Raw genomic sequence first — 20,874 nt, 5'->3', positions numbered from 1 at the left:
ATAATGGGTTGCATAAGTAAAAGTATAGCCAGCAGCTAAAGAGAAATGATTAGCACATCTACTTGACACTAAGGGGGCCCCACCTGGAATACTGTGTCCAAGCTGGGAATCCCCAGTACAAAAAATCAGATTACAACAAGTCCAGAGAAAGGCCACTAAAATGGTTAAGATGCCTAAGAACATAATGTATGAGACTACAGAATGAGGGAAATGGACATTTCAGCCTACACAAGAGGACACTGTGAGATCTAACTGCAATGCTCAATATAGGGAAGAAGGAGCCATAATCTTCTCACAGGTCTAGAACAGGATAAATGGACATAATCTGTAAAAAGATAATTACACTTGGATTTGCATATGAGGACAGTTAGGCACTGTAACAGGCTTCCAGAGAAGCTTTAGAATCTCTGTCCATGGAGATAAGTAATCTCTACTAGGGAAAGACCTGGACAACCTGACCTAACTTAGAAGTTTTCCCTACTTTGAGCAGGAGCTGGACTGGACAACCAGAGGTCTCCTCCAGCTTTTATCATTCAAAAATTCTCTGTCTGAAGATTTCAAGGTACTGCCTCCTGAAAGAAAATTTCCAAAAGCGGAAAATTACAAAAGCATTTGACAGATCCTGCTATAAAATTGCTATAGGTATCACGCATGTAAATGAAAAAGAAAAAAAAAATCAGTAGATAAAATCTGTTACTTCTGAATGTAGACTCTGGATAATCAGTGCTTCTGAATTGTGACTACAGTCTGGCAAAAAAATTAGAAAGTACATTGCATTAAATAAAGAACCTAAAAATAAATTTATTTAATCTGTTCTTTTAATAGTGTGTTATTATTTTAAAGATGTCTTAATTTTTACCTCTGCAAAAAGGAACTGGAAAATCCCATGATGCTCCATTTCCAGGACTCACAATACATGTTAACATGGCATGGCCTTCTAGGATGTAACCAGAGATACAGCTATATCGGATTTTATCTCCAATGTTGAATCTTGTTCCATGAAGTACTCCTTTAGGTATTTCTCCTGGATTGCCACATGTGTGACTAGGTAATACTGTCACAAGAAAGAAGGAAAAAAGTTTCAATTAAAATCTGCAGAAAAATAATAAATATTTGTCAAACCACTGTAATTTAGTAATTGTTACTGTTTAAAACAGTATTCCTAATACAAATAAAGTGAATTAGGCTATGGAATGTATTTTCACGAAAGTTTTTAGCTCATAACTTCACAAAAGTTTTTAGCTTCATCACTTTCAGAGTTAATTTCCAACAGCTTTTGATTCAATAATCCAATGAAATTCTTTATAGATCTATTTTCTAACAACAAAATATCCCATGAACCTTTCTACTTCGCCCAAAATTCTGAAAGAGGTAAATTTATGTAATTCCTTTTTTTTTTTTTCCCTATTCTTTCAAACATGTACAAATAACATCAGTAAGGATGCACGCAGACCTACTGACAGTGAAAGTCAGTAGATAGGCACAGTTTTCATTATAGCTGATAGAATAATAATTTAAAAGACTTCTGTAATTAATTGTTCTCTGACAGTAAATTAGAATCTAAAATATACTTTAAAACATTTGATTTTTTGTTTATTTTCAAATTACTACACATTTTAGAAAATAAATTCATATTTTTAATAGAAACAGAAAAGATTAAAAAAATGACTAAGCAATGACATTGGGCAGATATTGATGGACATAATTGATTTCCTTTTCCTTGCAGAAAGTTACTACAATTTGTAAGTATTATTTACATGGAAGAGATTATATTAACTAGTTATCTGTTTAAAGTTGATACACCTCCACCTAAGAACAGCATAATTGTTTGATGTGGGGAAGGAAAATGGAATTGTTCTGGATCTCATTGGAAAGTTACTGTTGGCATGCCAGTCCATTCATTGAAGCAGTACAAATTAATTAGTTTAATTTGCTTTAGAAGAGAACAAGTAAGTACAGGAAACTGAAATATGTCATGAACAGAGCACAAAAAGTACCGTCTTCTTCAAAGAAATGGTGGTCTGAAAAGCTCACGTGTAATTCAAGAATTGTTTCAGAAACCACATCTTTAATGAAAAAATTATTTTGCCCTGTACTTCTTTCTTTCCTTACTTTATCCACCTGCAGAATAACATAACTATACTAATCTCACTAACCTGCATGTTGAGAGGATTCCTTATTCAATACATGCACATCCTCAGTGTTGTAAAGCATTATATCAATACATCAATGCTAATTAAGCCCCATTATACCATGTAAGTTCAATTATTGCATGCACACCCTTAATTCATTCGTCAAACTCTTAGTCACACTGGCATTTAGATGATCATAATTACACTTAAGTTAGAACCCACATTATATAGGAAAATTCCAAAAAGGTCCAAGAGTAGAGACCTTCCAAAAAAGATAAAGCTAAAACAATTAAGACAGAAGTGTTACATCACACTTTTATGAGAAAAATCTCAAAATATTCTATAAATATTGACTACCTAACAAAAGCCATCTAATACTGTAATGAAAAATGGGTTAAGCAAATGTTCTACCAATGTTGAAGATTCAAGAAGTAAGATTTCTATGCGCTATGGGAACTACTTAAGGTTGAGAGAGTAACTACCAAAGCTAGAAAGAAACAATATGATATTCAACTTCTTTTCTGCTGTTTCAGCAGCCTTAATAGAATAGCGTATTTATTTGGATTGTTTTCATCCACAGTGAATGGAGTCAATGTTTAACTTAAATATATAAGAATGCATACATATAAATATATAGAAATACATACATATAAATACACATAAAATTATTTACACTAAAGGAAGTGATTTTAACAAATTTGAATAATTGGAAGAGTACAGATGCTAACTTACATTCTAAAAAGTTAGCAACAATGATCCATTACATGCTACAGCTATGTTTTACAGCACTATAAGCTCCCTCTCTCTGCAGTTTTTCCCCTTTTTGCTGCTTTAGACATGGTAGGTTAACAGAAGTACTTTTGCAAAACAAGTCAAACAATTCAATTTTTTTTACATGGTTTGGACCCTGGAGAATACCTACATCTGAAATGAGAACCTCTCTTTCCATTATATTTGAATCAAAACTATTATAAAACACTATACGATTAAGTAGTTCCATCTTGGCTTATGCAGCAAAATTTACAAAATCCAAACCTCAGCATTTATTTTTCTGAGTGGGTGTACTATCTGGAAAAACACATTATTCAAAGACTACGAGTTCTGATAAACTGCAGTCCCAAGGAAAAGGTATCAAAGAAAATCTACATCTTCCATATACATGACAACTGGCACTAGCTAACTTTTGGAATCATACTGTAGCAGATCAGTCTTCTGTCTTTGTAGAGGTCTCCTACAATATGACTTTTTCTCTGCATTTTCTGACCACATCTGTCAGGAACCCCCACATATAATGGAATTTGGCATCCTGAAACTGGCATGCATTTTACCACAACCTCCTAAGAAAGTAAAAGATGAGTGATCTGAGAATGACAGCCATGTTCAATAATACATGTAATAGTTCACAGGATTTCACACTTGTCAAGATCAAGCATTCAACTCCATTATTTATGTGCTTTTCTAAAAATTTCATTGAAGTACATTGAGGTAGCTGCACAATTCCCTCTGCATACACTTCACTGCTTCTAGTCTAGACCTAAGATGAATTATCCTTTGAAGGTTTGTAACAGTAACCAAAATAGTTTAATCTTTGGATTATGACAGTTCTAGCTGACCAAAGCTATCATATACGAAGATTATATATGTCCATCAGGCTTTAACTTCATTGCCAAGTTTTCAGGAAAAGACCCCTGTTTGTCTAGTATTACTGAAGTCTACTTTCAACTGGATTGAGAATCTGTGGTCACTTCCTGAAGGAAGTCAGCAGAATCACTAGTGTCACTGTGTCTTTCATTATCAATATGCTTGATTCATGAAATCATTTGTTATTTTTTGTACAATGAGAACAATTACACATTATATGGCACTGAAACCCTAAAGGCAATAGCTTTTTTTTACATTTATCCAATTTATTCTCACATGGTATGCTGTATCTCATTTTCCTTCAATCAAATCCTCAAATTGGAAAAGAAATCCTTGTGTTCAGAAAGGAACACAGTTAGCCTCAGAATTTTAAAAGCAAAAATATGTGGAATGGGATAGCCACAAAGATCCACCTCCTTAGATTTCTTCCTTGTGAGTCTATCTTCACCAGTCAGACAGACGTAAGAATCTGTGTTGACTTCATTTTCTAGCACAGATCAATCTGGAACACTGTGCAGTAAGATTTATTCATGAAATTAAATCTAAAAGATAGTCCTTCCTCATACATTACGTATCCCTTCCTAGACAGTAGAAAGCTATTACTGTGACCATTGGCTGCCACTAATTATGTTAAGCTTTCAATAGAACTGTCTGATCAAAATCTCTAATGTAATTTATCAACTAGATAACATATTAAAGGTTTTAATCCATTATTTAAAGTAACTATGTACGTTATATATTTAGTCTTTTTAGAAAAGCATTCAAAAATGTATTTTATATAATAAAAGATAACATTAATATTCATTATCAGACATTGGCAAAAGTCCGCATCAGGACTGTAAAATATATCAGATAAATGGCGTAATTTTTGACAATATACAAATAATTGATTAAAAGTTGTTAAATAAACTTTGTTGAATATGAGTAGACATTCTTATAGGTGGCCTCTATCAGATTATTTATTTACACCTCTTTCCATATTCTTTCTGAAGCTAATCTGTATTCTTTTGCAACATAGGCCATTTGAAAGCATATTCACAGCATTTCAAACATAGTTATCCTTTGTGATCTCACTTAGCAAGAGGCTCCTTCATTTTGCTGGATATTAGATTTCATTATCCACCCATTTCTGATCACATAGACATTGTAACAGAGAAAGAAAGCCTAGAATTAGACAGCCATAGTTGATAATGGAAAAACAAAATATAAATGGTAGCTGTCACTTAATAAATTATTGAATGAGTATTTTATTCCATCCAAGTTTTCTCACTTACAGTCTTATAGCTTTATTATGCTCATTACACTTGAATGCACGAGTATTCAAACATGCAGTAAACAATGCCTATGTTTTCCCCATGTTTATTTCAAATCTGTCAGGACAACTACTGTCAATGTAACATCCTGTTTTGGTGGGATATTGTTTTCCTGTACTTTGGTTTAAAAGGTCAAATTACAAATATATACTTTCTAACAGATTCTAAATGTGTTGAGGTCTTCAGTAATCCAACTCCAGTGAATGTTTACAGGAATGAGACATCTAGATTGGAATCAGTTATATAAAACTATGAAAAATAACTTCCCAACCTTTGCTGAAAATACTAGACAGAAGCTCAATCAGACAATGTCTTCAGGAGAACATAATGGATTTTTTTTTATTTTTTTTACAGATGTCACAATCATCAGCTATATTGCAAAGATTGCCCAGAGGCCCTAATAGCAAAAACCTCACACTGTTTATCTCACTTAGGAGATACTGCTTTTATCCTTCTGTGAATCATATGGTAAGATTTTACAGACCAATGATACGTATGGTAGTCATAACTGGACAGCAACAATTCAGAAAGTAATTCAATTCAAACTAGCAAAAGGGAAGGGGAAAGAAAAAAGGAAGGAGCAATGCGAATGTTTTTCTTTCACTTATTTCTACAGCTTTACAAGACTTTTTAGGCATAAATGTTATTTGTTCTTTTTCCTGCTCTTCCTGTAAAGACAAGAAAAGTTTCCCAGGGTTGCACCTATGTTCAGCTAAATGTTATTGCAAATGTGTTTTTTCTGTTTGTTTGTTTTGTTTTGTTTGTGCTGTTTCATAGTCCCTCTAGTACAGTCCCCTAAATGTTTCATAACATTACAGTCTTATGCTGGGGACTGGGGAAAAACATACACTAAGGAAAAAAGCATAAGGAGGAAGACAGAGTCCTTACAGGCGGCAACTTTGGAATTGCAACATTGGGAGGAATTTCAGGAGGTGTATGGAGAAAATTAGGGATAAATAAAAATTCAGGGCTGATGAAAGGATGTTTTATTTGTGTGATGAACAACACATGATATCCTGTCCACATGGTTAAAATACATGCTGGGCTTTGGTTTCATGCATAAACTAAATATATGCAAAGAACTGTACTTTCTAAGTCATAGAAGAAGAAAATTTCTGTGGAGAGCAGTAACTATGCTAAAAAAAATATAATAAAAAAAAAAAAAAACGCTAACAAATAGGAAAAAAAAATGCTAGATTTTCTTGCAAAAATGGAATTGAAACAAAAGTCTTTGTTCAAACTCAGAAAAGCAACCTAATATGAAAAAGGACCTATGGAAAAAAATCAATCTATCAAACAAACAGTGCTGTACTGAATAAAACATGCACTGAAGTATATATATATGTATAATGTATATGTATATGTCCCTATATATGCTTTTTCTGTTCTGGAAATAATAGAAAGTTCTTTTCCAAGTTGTAAGTAGTGAAATTTGCTTTAAAAAACTAATTTTTAAAAATTATAGAGAACTGTTCTTGCCATTCTACTTAGGAAAAGACTAGAAAATCAATACATTTGACTTTTTTTTTTTTTAAACTTCTAATGCCTTACATTACACTCCATTACAGTGCATTTTGACCTTTATTTTTAAAAAATATTCCAAATTTTGAATCAATTGAAAAGCATGTAATATTTCTTTGTCAATTTATTTTTTGTTCAAAATCTATGTACAATGAATAGTTAATTGATCTACCAATCTTTCGTATTAGTATGGAAAACTGTAAATGCATGTAGGTCATTTGTTACAGGATTGCAAAATGTACTGTCCCACCCTTTGCAAAATTCTCAGTTTTGTAGACCAACAAAGTCTCCAGACTTTTCCAATGATCTCCAGGACCTAGGATTACTTTAAGCTGATCTTATCAGTAAAACAGTTAGGACATATCTGCTATTTAGAGTAAGAAGTACCTTCATACCATCTGTCTTAGACACATCCTAAAGGTATTCTATAACTTTATGAAGTTGCCTGGGCAGGAACCTTTCATGTTTTTGGCTGGGACTGAGTTAATTTTCTTTGTAAAGGCTCACGCAATTTTGTGTTTTGATTTTTATTTATTTATTATTTTTTAAATGAAAACAATGGTGCTATCGCACCAATGCTTTTAGTTGTTGCAGAGCAGTGCTCACACAGAGCCAAGGACCTTTCTGCCCCTCGTGCTGCCCTGCCAGGGGACACAGCCAGCACAGCTGGCAAAGGCTGACCAAAGAGATATCCCATACCATACAGCATCACATGGAACAGTAAAACTGGGGGGTGTTGGCTGGGGTACGCTGGTCACTGCTCAGGGACTGGCTGGGCATTGGTCGGCAGGTGGTGAGCAACTGCACTGTGCATCACAGAACTCTCAGTTAATTCTTCTACATTAAAATATGTTTTCCAGAATGTTTTCGCCTTTGCATTTTCCTAAGCACTTTCTTCTACTAAAACACATTTTCAAAATTATACAGTATGCTCCTATGACATAACAACTTTATCCCAGACTGTTCACAGGCAATTTTATACTTACAAATGTAGGAAACTTCTAAAGAACGCACTACATGAGGAGTTGTTTTTTTTTCTGCATCTACTATGTCAACCTAAAAAATGTGGTATCAAAGACTTTTCACATAACTTGTTTCAGAATATAATACTGTTCTTTATTTGTTTTCTTAAACCATTTTCTTCATCTATTGACCTGCCAGCTATGAATTTGCTATGGGCTGAATCAGCTCCTGTTTCAGGAGCTATCAAAGGAACAACTGAACTCGATCTAAGAATGCCTTAGTGATGAAAACTTCATTTCTAAATAAAATCAAGATGAAAATGTATTTTAATCTGTTGTCTAGTGGTCATGTAATTTTTGTTCTAATAAAAATGGAAAATTACTTGGCTTCAAGGCTTAGTAACTACCAATATGTGATAAGGAGAAAGAGAAGTTTAATTTTATTAGAGCTGTGCCATTGCCATAGCAAAATCATCCTCCCCCTTACTTTCTGCCCTGAAGTTTCAGTTAATATTTAACCTGTTCCTAATACCTTTGATGGTTTGTAGTCTCCCTTTTGAAGTTCAACAATGAGGGAGAAAACAGTGAAACTATTTAGACTCTGTCAATAGGTATCTGTAGCACTTCTGCAGCAGCATAAATACCTGAGATTCATAATTATTATTCAGTATCTTCTTCTATGGTACTTCTTGACTATTTCAGATCACCCCTAATTCAGTCTTGAATCTTGAGTCTCAAGTAGTTGTACTATCTTACTGTAAATGACAACCATTGAGGGTTTGCCTGCCATAAATCATTCATAATGTCTCAAAAGTTGGGAGCATATTCTTGCACAAACAGCACTTGCACAGAAATTGTATATGCTATAAATCTGACTCAGTATGGATGTTCTAGAGGAGCGGTATCCTGATTTTAGCTAGGATAAAGTCTTAAGACTGGAAGAGTTAGTGTTTGAATCATATCCTTCTTGCGGCCAAAGTAAACGTTCCAGTTGTTGGATTAATTTTTTGTTGGTTTGTTTTGTTGACAATGTTCACTTCCCTCTTACTCAGAGACTGAGTGTTTAGATATCATCCATTAATGGCTTTTCAATTAATAAATTAATAAATAAAGCATCTTGGCTGACATTTTTCATGCCAGTAACAGCCTGGGTCAATAGCATACAGTTGACTTATGCGAGTAGGTCAATTTCTGTCAGAACATTCTGAAAAGCACAGTTCTTTATCAGATTGTATTGACAAAAAAAAAAAAATAGTTGAAGGAGATATAGAAACAGTTGGAAAAAAATGTTATTTACTGATCCATTACGTAGAGTTATTCCATCCTTTAAGGGATGTGGTCTAATATTCAACACACAAAGCTTCATAGTTACTTGCTGAAAACAGAAGGACACCTCTATAGCATTACACAACGTAATGCTAAAAGCTAAGGTATGAAAAATTATTAACATTGCCTGTATTTGAGAGGTATTATATGGCATTATATAACTATGTATATCACATATGCAAGTTCACAGGGATTTCCTTTAAGTATTTAAGCATTATTCTACCAATTAAAAGTGTGTCTTTCTGTTTGTTTTGTTTGTTTGCTTTGCTTTTTGTTTTTCTTTTTAGTGTTCTAAGCAAGCCAGAACCTATTGGTGTACTTGAAGCCAGTGCAAACATAATTTTCAGATTATTTCTTCAGCAGTCATACCTCTGTTGTTATTTCCAAATATATTTCATATGTTATTGTATAACATAAGGGCTTACTTAACTTTTCCACAGGATACTACAGCTTGGTTTTACTTATTTTTGCTAACTAAAGCCCAGGTCACATACTAAGTCATTCATATGATCATTGTTGTTTTGATAAATTCATCTTGTCGTAGCCTTTTTTTTTCTCATCTGTACCTCCATGGAAATATATAGCTTAGTCATCATAAAGAAATAAGCTAATCTAAGAATCCAAATGCTACTGCTTTTACAAGTAATAGTGACTTCCATTGTCTCATAGGTGCTGAAATGAGGAAATGCTTTACAAAGTGTTTCTGTCCATCTTTGTTCACTTACTTCTCTTGGAATAGAGTATAGAATATAATTTGTAGGTACTAAACTTCTTTCTATTATAGACATAAGACCATTTGCAAAATCTTTTTTTTTTCTTTTTTTTTTTTTTTTTTTCTGACTAACTTTGTAGTTCAACTCTTACAGAACTCTCAAGATGGTTAAGCTTTGACCAGCAAAAGTGATTCAATACTCAAGCCTTCTTCCATGATGACTTCCTTTCCTTCTATACTGATCATGTAGAATCTTTTTTTTTTTTTTTTTTTTTTTTTTTTTTGACTCTTTCAAACTCAGGATATTTTCTGGATTTTATCTTCCAGTTCTAGAGTAGGCTGGAAGAGCCAACATGGAATCATTAACAGTGAATTATGCTTGACGAATCTGATTGCCTTCTGTGAAGAAATGGCTGGCTTAGAGGTCTAGCAAGGGGTAGTAGATGTTGTTTACCATGACTTCAGCAAAGCTGTTGACAAGGCTCTCCATAGCATCATTGTAATAGAACCAGTGGTGCATGAAATGGGTAAATGGACTGTAAGGCTGAGAGAAAATTGGCTGGACTGCAAGGTTCAGAGTGCTGTGACCGACACTAAAAAGCTCAACTGGCAGCTGGTTACTAGTTGATTCCTTGATGGTTGATACCATAGACAATATTCTTTAACACCTTTTACTTCTATTAGAGATAGACAGAACCCTCTACAATTTCAAGATGATACCGAACCGGTGAGTAGTAGCAGTAGCACTGCTACTACTAGCAGAGCTGCTATTCTCTAGGCTGTCAAGGTAACTCTGAAACATCCTAACACAACAACATGAAATTCAACAAAGGCGAATGCAAAGTTTTGCACCCCGGATAGTGTAACACATGTAAATGTACAGTGTGGCATCACCTAGCTGGGAAGCAGTTTGTCAGAAAGGGACCTGGCAGCAACGTACTTCCATATTTCAGCAGCAGAGACATAGAACTGAACCCCCAGCTGTAAAAGAGTAAAAGAGCAGTCAGCAGATTGAGGGAAATGATTCTCCCCCTCTATACTGCACTTGTGATACCACTGCTGGAGTACTGTGCCCAGTCTGGGGCTTTCCAGTACAAGGAGGACACTGACATCTCAGATGTCATCTGGGATCCTCCATTCAGTGGAGGACCACCAGAATGGTGTCCCCAGTCAGGACTGAGGAACTTGTCCTGTGAGGAGTGGCTGAGGGAACTGGGCTTATTCAGCCTGAAGAAAGGACTGCTCTGGAAAGGGCTAATCTTAATCTTGTCTCCAAATACCTGCTGAGCCAGTGCAGAGGACACAAATAGGCCCTTCTCAAAGATGCACAGTGATGAGAGGCAATGAATGCAAGTTGCATCAAAGGCAGTTACACTTAGAATGTATGGGCTTGTGTTTTAGACCATGAAGACAACAAAGTATTGAAACCAGGTGCCCAGAATAACCAGGAAATCTGTCTTGGAAATATTCAAAATGTGACTAGACAAGACCCTAAACAACCTCATCTAATTTAGCCTTGCTTTGGTGGGGGTGAGTGGGTGTTAAAGGAACAGCAGGGATACTGTCCAACCTAAATAACCCAATGATTCTGTCTTCAAGAAGTTTGCTGAAAAATAAGCCTCTTTAGAATCACTGGTGGCTATTTATACTGATTATATATTTTTTTCTAATGTTTATGATCCTGAGTTTCAAGTTTACTGTTGACTGTCATATGCTTTTGGAGCACAGATTATGCAACCACAGGAGAAAAAGAAAAAAAAAAAAAAAAAAAGTAGTATCTAATATATTATGGAGTCCACAACTTGGGACCTGGGTTGTGTACGAATACTAATAATAAAATAATTTTATGTTTCTGTTTTGAGATTTAGAAAGCTCCCAGTCTAATAAAGATAAGATGAAATTACATAATAAGAAAAATAATAATTAAAAGAAATGCCTCCCACAGAAAGAGTAAGTCAACAAATAATCTGTATTGGTTATATCACTAAATTAATTTTTACTCTATTTCATATTTATTATGATATTTAAAAAAGACATCTGGGAACACTCAATTTTTAGTCTATTTCATCTATTTTATATATATATATGCACACACAGAAACATAGGCACATTAGATTGAAACTTTAAATTATTCAGTTTGAATGACTCCATTTTTAGTTCTTCTCCTAACAGAAGATCTCAGGATTATCTAAAACCTCTTCTAGCAGCTGATGTGTCAAAACACAGATTTACAGAAGACACAAATCTAAACTGATTTTTTTTTTTTTTTTTTTTTTGTGAAAAATAGAAATATACATAGATTTTTCAACTTTATTCCCCACAAAAATGAAATAAGGACATTTTCTGAGCCCCAGAGTTCAATGTCATGCTCTCTCAAGATCACAAAACAACGTCTGCACATGACATAACTATTTCATTTTTTCAATTTTATCTGGGAAATTAGTTACTCCAAACTGTCTTATTTAGGCCATTTTTTAAACTCTTGACTCATCAAATTAAGTTTAATTAGCATGAAATACAAAACATTCAATAATAATAATTAAAAAAAAAAAAAAAACACCGAGAAGCATATTCTTCCTATGCAAAGGTCATTCAAGTTTTGGAACTACTGTCTATTATTCCTCCAAGTAATCACAGAATACCTTGGGTTGGAAGGGACTTTGCTCGTTCCAACCCTCCTGCCATGGGCAGGCATGTCACCCACTGAATCAGGTTGGCCAAGGCCCCATCCAGCTTGGCCTTGAACACCTCCAGGGATGGGGTGTCCATAATTTCTCTGGGCCGAAGATGTTTTCAGAAAAGCTCTGTATCCATTCAGACACCAGAACAAGAGTCCCATTTTCAGAACATAATGGATACTGAACTGCTTTGCAAGGCATCACTGCTGCAGATGCTACAACTCAAAGCTTTGGCTTCAATTATAGATTCCTGAAGAACTGAAAAAAGTACCTCTACCTAAGAAAATGCCCAGATGTTTATGACATTTATTTTGTGAATAACCACATTAAGTTTCCTTACAGAATTGGAAAAAAAGAACATGCTAATAAAATAAATAAATAAATAGATAAATAATCTGGTGGCCAGCAAATCAAAGTTATACTCACTTTTAGATAAGTACTATACTTTAATCAAAATATGCACTGGGGCTGTATCCAGTCACTAGAAGTCAAGCTTATGGTAATTATTCAGCAGCAGAGTGAATGTGGGTGTGGGGGACGGTGTTCCACACTCATGTAATTTCCTGAAATGCCCTGTGCTGGTATGGACTCCCCTCAGTCAAATACTGCATACAGTTTTTAGCACGAAAATATAAGAAGGACTTAAAAATATTAGAGAGCGTCCAAAGAAGGACAGCCAAGATGGTGAAGTGTTTAGAGGGGAAGATATCCGAGAAGCAGCTGGTCCCTTGGTTTGTTCAGCCCAGAGCAGAGCATGCTGAGGGGAGGCCTCATGGCGGCCTGCAGCTGCCTCACAAGGAGGGGCAGGTGCTGAGCTCTGTTCTCTGGGGACAGCGACAGGACCCGAGGGAACGGCATGGAGCTGGGACAGGGGAGGGTAAGGCTGGATATCAGGAAAAGGTTCTTCACCCAGAGGGTGGCTGGGCACTGGGACAGGCTCCACAGGGCAGTGGACACGGCACCGAGCCTGACAGCGTTCAAGAAGCATTTGGACAGTGCTCTCAAACATATGGTTTGATTTTTGGGTGTTCCTGTGTGGAGCCAGAAATTGTACTCAATGATCCTTGTGGGTCCCTTCCAGCTTGGGATATCCACACACTGAAGCATTCACACAGTGAAGCATGACCCAGTATGTATCTGTTGGCAACTTTATTCTTGAAACTGTCTTTGTTGAGCCTTGTAGAGATTTTAAAAATAGCCTTAATAGCCTATTGGCTTACAGAAATCAAGATGTTATATTTACTCTTGTTAGCTAAGCAAGTATAAACCCGTATTTTCACAGAATCCAAGGATAAAAGGAAATCTGTTCTCTGTTATATGTACAGTTCTGTATTTGTGCACTCATAAATCTTAGCAATATATTCCAGATAAAATACTTGGCTGATACCACTTTTGAAATCTACAGGTTTCTTGTTTTACAAGCATTTACCCAACTGTGTCTCTAATTCTCTACGGACGTGCAAAATTGTATCGGATTGCATATCTATGAAAATCATTTGGGAGTATGCAGCAATGTTAAAACTCTAATACATCTTCCACATTGAGATTGATATTTTAATTTTCTTGTGCAGGTAATAACGAAAGATTGATGGATTTTATTTTTAGTATGTTTACTTTTATTATAAAATATGTAATAAATGTCTTGCTGTTGGTTATAAGACCATAAAAGTCAATATTGTACAAACAATGCTAGAAAACTCTCAAGTGCAAAGGCAATCTTAAGTTAAAGCTAAAACTTTATATTTCCTCATACTTGTTTTGCCCTCAGATGTACTACACCCTTTCCTAGATGAGCTGAGATCAGTGAGCAGTATTTCTTGATTTTAGCTCTCTCTTCTTGAACAAGGAGAAGAAAGAACAAGCTGAGCATGACAGTCCAGGAAGAGGCTATAAAAAGCATTTGAGTCTGTACAAAATTTATAAATGGAAACTTTGCCAGCTACCAGAGATCAAAAGTCATTAGTCATATTCGTATAAATATCAAAATCATGCTTTTCCACCCCATCAAAAAAGTTCACTGTGTTCTATGGTCTGTCTTACAATTCGTCAGTACAATCATTACAGGCATGTGCAGCATCCCTTGCCTGCCCTTCTCATTGTGCAAAAGATCATTCTGACCTTTTGGCAATGATGGTACTCCCACTTTCCCAACCATCCTTCTGCAAAATTACTTCTGAACTGCCAAAACCAACAATGTAATCAGAAGACAACCTCTAGCTCATTGCCTCACTTATTTGATAACAAATAAAAACAACCTTAAAAAAAAAAAAAAAAAAAGACAACTTTTGAGAATCTCACTAGACAAAAGATATTCATAAAAAAATCAAATCCATTCTGTGCTTGAAATCCCATAGGATATGAAGGCTAAAACAACAGTATCTTTCTGTGTTAAACAAGGTACTTATCAAACAGAAAAATAAGCATGAGAAACTGCAAAGACCTGATCTGTAGCCCTGCATACAAATCTGATTTATCCTTGCTCAAATAAGAGCAATTCAATCTGAAACAAATGCAGAGCAGAGCTATGAAAGTGATCAAAAGCTTTTAAGAAGATATTGGATGGTTTTTTTTACAGCTTTCATCTGAGAAATAGAGACTAAAATGCAAATGCTATGAAGACTCTGGAAGGCAAACACCAGGTCACAAGAAATTTTATATAAGCTGAAGGCAGGGCTGGCACAAAAATAAAAGCACATGAACTAATCATGGTTAAAAGAGGCTGAAAACACAAGCATTTTAAACAAAATGTAAAGTTATGGGGAAATTTCCATACAGTTACATGGAGAGAAGATACTGGGGTGAATATAACTAGTTTGAAGCTGAACCTAACTTATGAAGCAATTTTAAATAGAAGTGAGTCCTTGTGGTTTAAGGAGTCCGATCCAGGAATGCAGAGGCTCCCTCATCCAGCCATCACAACTAGAGACAAAAGGTCCAAGACTCCCACTTGCACACTTCCTAACCAGTCAGCCCCCACCACACAGAAATTTGATTCTGATATTTCTTTTCATTGAAACATCTGAAATTGATGTTGACAAAAATAAAAGAGAAAGCTAAATGACTTCTAGTTTTACATGAAAAAAGCACACTAACTTCAAGATGGAAGCCAGGAATGCGCTAAGATGTACTTGATGTACTTACACAATTAAAGAAAATATATTGCAGAATCAAGATTTTTATGCTCTTGTAACTATTAACAAATCAGTGGAGCATTTAAGGATTCACCCAACTTCTCATAAATTTTATACATCCAGCAATCTGAAGCCCAATTTTTTCTTATATTTTTTTCCTAAAAAACTTTGCAACAAGAGTCTATCAGACCCATACTTAGAATTGTTACTAATATGAGAGAGCAAGTATTAATGAGTACAAGATTCATTGATAACAGTTATTAATAGCTACTAAAATTGTACAGATGAATTGTGAATGAAAATTGTTGGAGAGATTTTCCCTTTATTGCTCACAACACTTTCTGCAACTAAATCAAATGGGATTTTTGAATTATGAAGATCTGCTATACTAGGTAAGAGCTGCAATTTTAAGAAAATAAGGCATGAGCTAACTTTTTTTTAAGTTACAAAGTTATAATCATACTGTATGCAAATATCCTATGTGTACTAGGGAATAGATTTGAATAAACACAAACAAAATGTTACATCTTTCAGCAAAACACATTTAAGATGATTTTTCAGCACTGAACAGATAAAGCTTGATGTAAAATACCCAATGTCATGCATTATTTGATAAATAGAAAATGTAGAACACCTTGTATGTACCACTCTGCTGTTTTCAAGGCTAAGTATTTACAGGTCAAGGAAAACATTATGAACGGAAAGAGACATTAGGAAAAAAAAAAAAAAAAAAAGAGAGAGAGAGAGATTACATTTGAAAAATCAGCTTTATGGATAGATACACTACTCTTCAGCTATCACCAGCTCACTAAATAAGGCACTTACTACTACTTAGTACTAAATAAGGCAATATTCCATCAAACAAACAAACAAACAAACAAACAAAAAAAAAAAACATTTGATTCCTTTTCATTCTCTTTCTTTCCTACACTCTGGTTTACTGTTTTCTGAGACTACAGTAAAGTCCAGAGAAAAACAAAAATGATGCAGTGCTGTCTGCTCCGACTCTGGCACTCTCCCACTGATGCTGCACAGGCTTTTAAGAAAGCTGGACTGTGAGGTCTCACAAGCTGCCCACCACTCTTCACGTTTTCTCAATGCCTTGGTAAACAGCACTCCATCGCCATTAGAGACCTCAAACTTTCTCTTGCTTAAAACACACGCAAGGCAAATTTTTAATGAGAATTCAATATGGTGTACAGGAGATTATTTGAGTTATGTATTGAGCTTTATGTATTTGCAGGCTCCTACTTCAACAGGTGTGTCAGATAACTTACTCCCTGCTTCAGCAGTATGGAAAAAAATGCTGTAAAATGGTAGGAGAAGAATCTACTGCCTCAAAAGGTTTAGCTATAGGAGAATAATTACATTTCCATATAGCTTGCTACGTGGGAGTCCCCTGTGTTTCACAGACCTCAATGAAACAGAAAAAAAAAATTACTTGTGCTCCATGGCTATTAAGTTTGTGAAAGTTAATGTAGCTTTTGTGAACATATCAATCTTAATGTGAGTTTTAGTGAGGTCAGAACTCATAATTTTTCATGAACCAGCTGACTTCATAGGAAAGAAAGGATTGCAAAAAAATAATTGTTTTCATGTGTTGGTGTGTCTTAACATGCAACACAGGTTTTCTGTTTAATCAGACAAGATGAGGCAGGGTGTTCTTGAAAAACAAACAAACAAAAACAAGTAAACAACAACAACAAAAAAAACCACCACACACACATTCTGTCATAAGACTTTTGCTTAAAACACAACATTTATTTCTGTTGCTTATTTTCAGTGCTGCCCTGTGCTAGCCTCTTGGTTCTGTGGTTTACACAACCAGAAAGAGCAGAGAACTGATGTGGCCTCAAACACATGTGAAAAAAGCCTCAAACATACACGTTAATGCATGCTTGGATGGATATTTATGCTGGAACAGTTAACAGCCCTGCTTGAGGGTAAAAAGATACACACATATGATGTGCCACTAAGATACTAGTTAGCTGCAGTGCAGGAGTAAGAAAGAGCAGCAGCAAGAAAACAAGTTCAAATACTGAAATGAGCCACATTATGAAACCACGAGCTAAAATTTCTAATGACATGTGCTTTCTATAAATTGTCTTACCATGGCAGTTGGAACAAATAACTAGAAAAGGTCTCTTGCACAAATGAAGACAAGAAATAAGGTAGGTATGAACAGCATTACCCTACATATGCAATTTAATATAATGTTAATTGTTATTTATGTCATCCTAATTAACCAGAAAAGGAGAATTTTAGGTACTAAATAAAGAGCTTATAATTGTTGGTATTTTTGGTTTTGTTTTGTTTTTCCAAACTTGTTTTCTCAATAAAAGGCAGTTGCAACTTCAGAGATTCCGTAATATCTGTCACATAAGTACATATTTTAGCACATATTTTTAAAATTAAAAATATGATATTTTAGCTGAAATACGGTATTTCTTTAAAAAAAATAAAAAATAAAAAAAGAATCTGTGACCCGTCATGCAAATCCATCCTTAAGAGGTTTTTTTGTTGTTATTATTATTATCCATTTTTACATGAGAAACCTTAAAAGCTCCTTCATAAGCCCCTGAGGTTGAATCATGCCAATCTGATGTCTCTGTAAGTTCATTAAGTGTGAGCACTCTGCTTCAAATCCTGCTGCACTGATGGGATAAGGAGGCAGGGGTCTACAGAAGGACAGTGGCTTAAATCCACTGCAAATGTGAATTTAAACGATATTGTGCTTGCAAGAAATGCTTAGTATTATTTCCAGATACAGAAAGAAAATGAGTGAAGAAGTTGCATGATATCCCCTTAATCAAATGTACAATTCAGATGGAGGAAACATGAAGATTAAATCCCAAATATCAGAGTCTCTGAAAATAAAAATCCCCAGGACCACTCTGAGTAAGACAATTGTTTACACACAGCTGTTATCATACAGTAGCCATATAAACCAAGCAAATGTGTGTATGCAAATGTGAGAGCAGTTACTTGAAAATATGGGAGGCAACCCTTTATTACATTAACACTGAGGCAGCACAGAAATGATCTAGACATGCAGAAATACTTTCCAAACTTAGGCAGGGTCTGTCTGTGTCATACAATGGGGCAGTGTAACATATCAAACTCACTTTCACAAAATACAGTGAAGAATGGAGATAATAGACTAATGAAAGCCACCTAGCTAAATTAGTGTAGTGCTTCATCCTACTAAATAGGTCAGCTTGCCCTTTTCTGTAGCCACAGGTACAGTCCTGGTGCTGTAAATGAGTTGACAGCAGCTAGCCCTTCCAGCTGAGCACTGTACTGCACCAAGCAGTGTAAACCTGGAGCTAAATAACTTCAGTTTCCATGCAATCCAATTGTTTGCACAGATCTCCTGTTTTAAAACATAGCCATGCAGCTAAATGCGGGCAGCAGTTTTATTCAGTTTCATACTTTTATAAATAAAGCTGAAATAATAAGCAAAAACAACCAGAGGTGCATCAGTTCAATCTTCTGGTGAAGAACTGTGTTTGTGCTCAGAACAATGAGCCTCACTATACTGAAATACATTAAAGTTGTTTGCAAGATAATAAAGTTGCAGGGGGTTGAAGAGTGGCAATGAGTGGGAGTGGACAGATTTCTCAAGACTATGAAATATTCTCACTTCCTATGAAGTACTCAGTGCAAAATTCACTTGGAACTTCTAAAGGATTTTGGTCCTCAGCCACCTAAACAATGTAACTAACCCCAGAGAATTCTTTATTACCCCAGTTTCTTGTTCCTGTGCTCAGTACTGGTCTGACCTTAATCTGTTCAGGACTAACTATCAAGACCCTTCTGATGTGGAGATGACACCAGATTCTCAACTAGCTCCATTTATGAGATTATGGCTGCAAGTGACACTTGCAGCCAGACACCTTTAAATAATTCCCATGAGTTCTCCATCTCCTTAATTCTTTTGGGACTCCAATGCCACCAATGTGGTAAAAAATAAAGCAAACAAAAATTCCACCAATTATTCCTAAATATCTTATGTAAAATGACATTCTGTCCACTGTGGTTGCAGTTGTCTATTTTAACCTTAAGCTCAAAACAGCATATGGAACACCAGAAGGTATTTTCATCCTCCTCAGTTTTATCACAGTCTTGACAGCCAAATTAGTATTGTGGCTATTTGAACAATGAAGCCATCTGTGAGGCTGATGACATACCGAAGGAAAAGTTTACTTCACTGCCATACTTCTTCCATGTGCAGCTAAAGGAGATTGTCTGCTATTATTTGTCTAAAAGATTATTTACTGGAAGCAACAGAAGAGAGCTTAATATTGAAATTGTCTCAAAATCCCTTAATTTCGTGTTTGTTTCTGGACTACATTTGTGCAAGGTGGTGAGGTTGGTCTCCAAATCATGTCTCTTCCACTCACAACACCAGAAGACCGTGGCTGTTTCACTGGACACCGTGATCAGCTTCTAGAGACTACACATCCATGTGAGTCACCAGAGCAGGATAAGAAGATGTGCTGACTATTCTATACATGAAAACTGAACAGCTCTGAGGCCAGCTGGCATGTTATTATTATTATACTTTTTGAGCCTGCAAAACAGGATGGCTGCATCCAGATTGCCTGTTCAAAACAGTTACTGGTCTGTACTAATTTCTGAATTATTCCCAAGAATCGTTTGGAAAGCACTACTTGGCCCAAGCAAAACGCGTGCTGCAATCCATCTAACAGCAGTACAGAAAACTGTTAGTGCCCCAGCCCGTGTCCTGGCTTAATACATTGGTGAGGATCAAGGCATTGTGATGGTATTGATTGCTCACTCATCCCAGACAAGGAAGAGAAAGAGCATCACACTGAAATTTTAGATGGCTGTGTGACCACTGTCCCATGCCTTTGCTGTCCCTCAGAGAGCATTTCACACCTGCTCTGCCTTTAAACAATTCTATCATACATCCCACAGTAAGTAAACAGTAAAAATCTCAGTATTTCAAGGGTAACTTGAATCACACTCCATCACAGCAACACTAGATGCAACTAAATATAAATGTTCTTTATTTTTTGGTTTGTTTTAAGAGAAAAAGAAGCACTAAAATCAGTGTACTCTTTACAATGATATTTTTCTAGTGGTGAAATCAGAAAGTTCTCTCCAGTGCCACCACCAATAGGATGGGACAACTCTCTCATATACAACCAAGGAGTTTTGGGGGTTTGTTTTCAATGTCTCTGACCCTATCTGCTTGGATATACAAACAAACAAACAATAACAACAACAACACAACAAAAAAGCAAGGATAAAACCTGCACTGCACTGATAGAAAGGATCATATCTATCCAAATCCAAACAACTTAAACAGATCAAATAGACCTTTTGAAGGTTTTCATACCTGTTGCAGGGAGATTTTAGCCTGTTGAACAGCTATCTGTGCCTTTTTATGGGTTCTGAAATTTGCAAGGCTCCAGCCCTATGCCATACTGGC

The 20,874-nt window shown here is 35.5% G+C and overlaps 1 protein-coding gene across 1 annotated transcript in view; it reads right to left on the bottom strand.

The window, feature by feature from the left end:
• CSMD1 (CUB and Sushi multiple domains 1) overlaps positions 1–20,874 on the bottom strand; it is a 1,184,580-nt gene that overhangs the window by 595,171 nt on the left and 568,535 nt on the right. The window contains exon 4 of the mRNA XM_082756691.1: positions 860–1,054. Within this exon, the coding sequence (XP_082612817.1) occupies positions 860–1,054 (195 nt within the window). The remainder of the gene's footprint in view (positions 1–859; positions 1,055–20,874) is intronic.

The sequence above is a fragment of the Aythya marila genome, assembly GCF_965140915.1.
Source record: "Aythya marila genome assembly, chromosome: 3".
Lineage (NCBI taxonomy): Eukaryota > Metazoa > Chordata > Aves > Anseriformes > Anatidae > Aythya > Aythya marila.
Note: the sequence above shows the minus strand (reverse complement) of the source record. Positions and strands in the feature narration are given on the sequence as shown.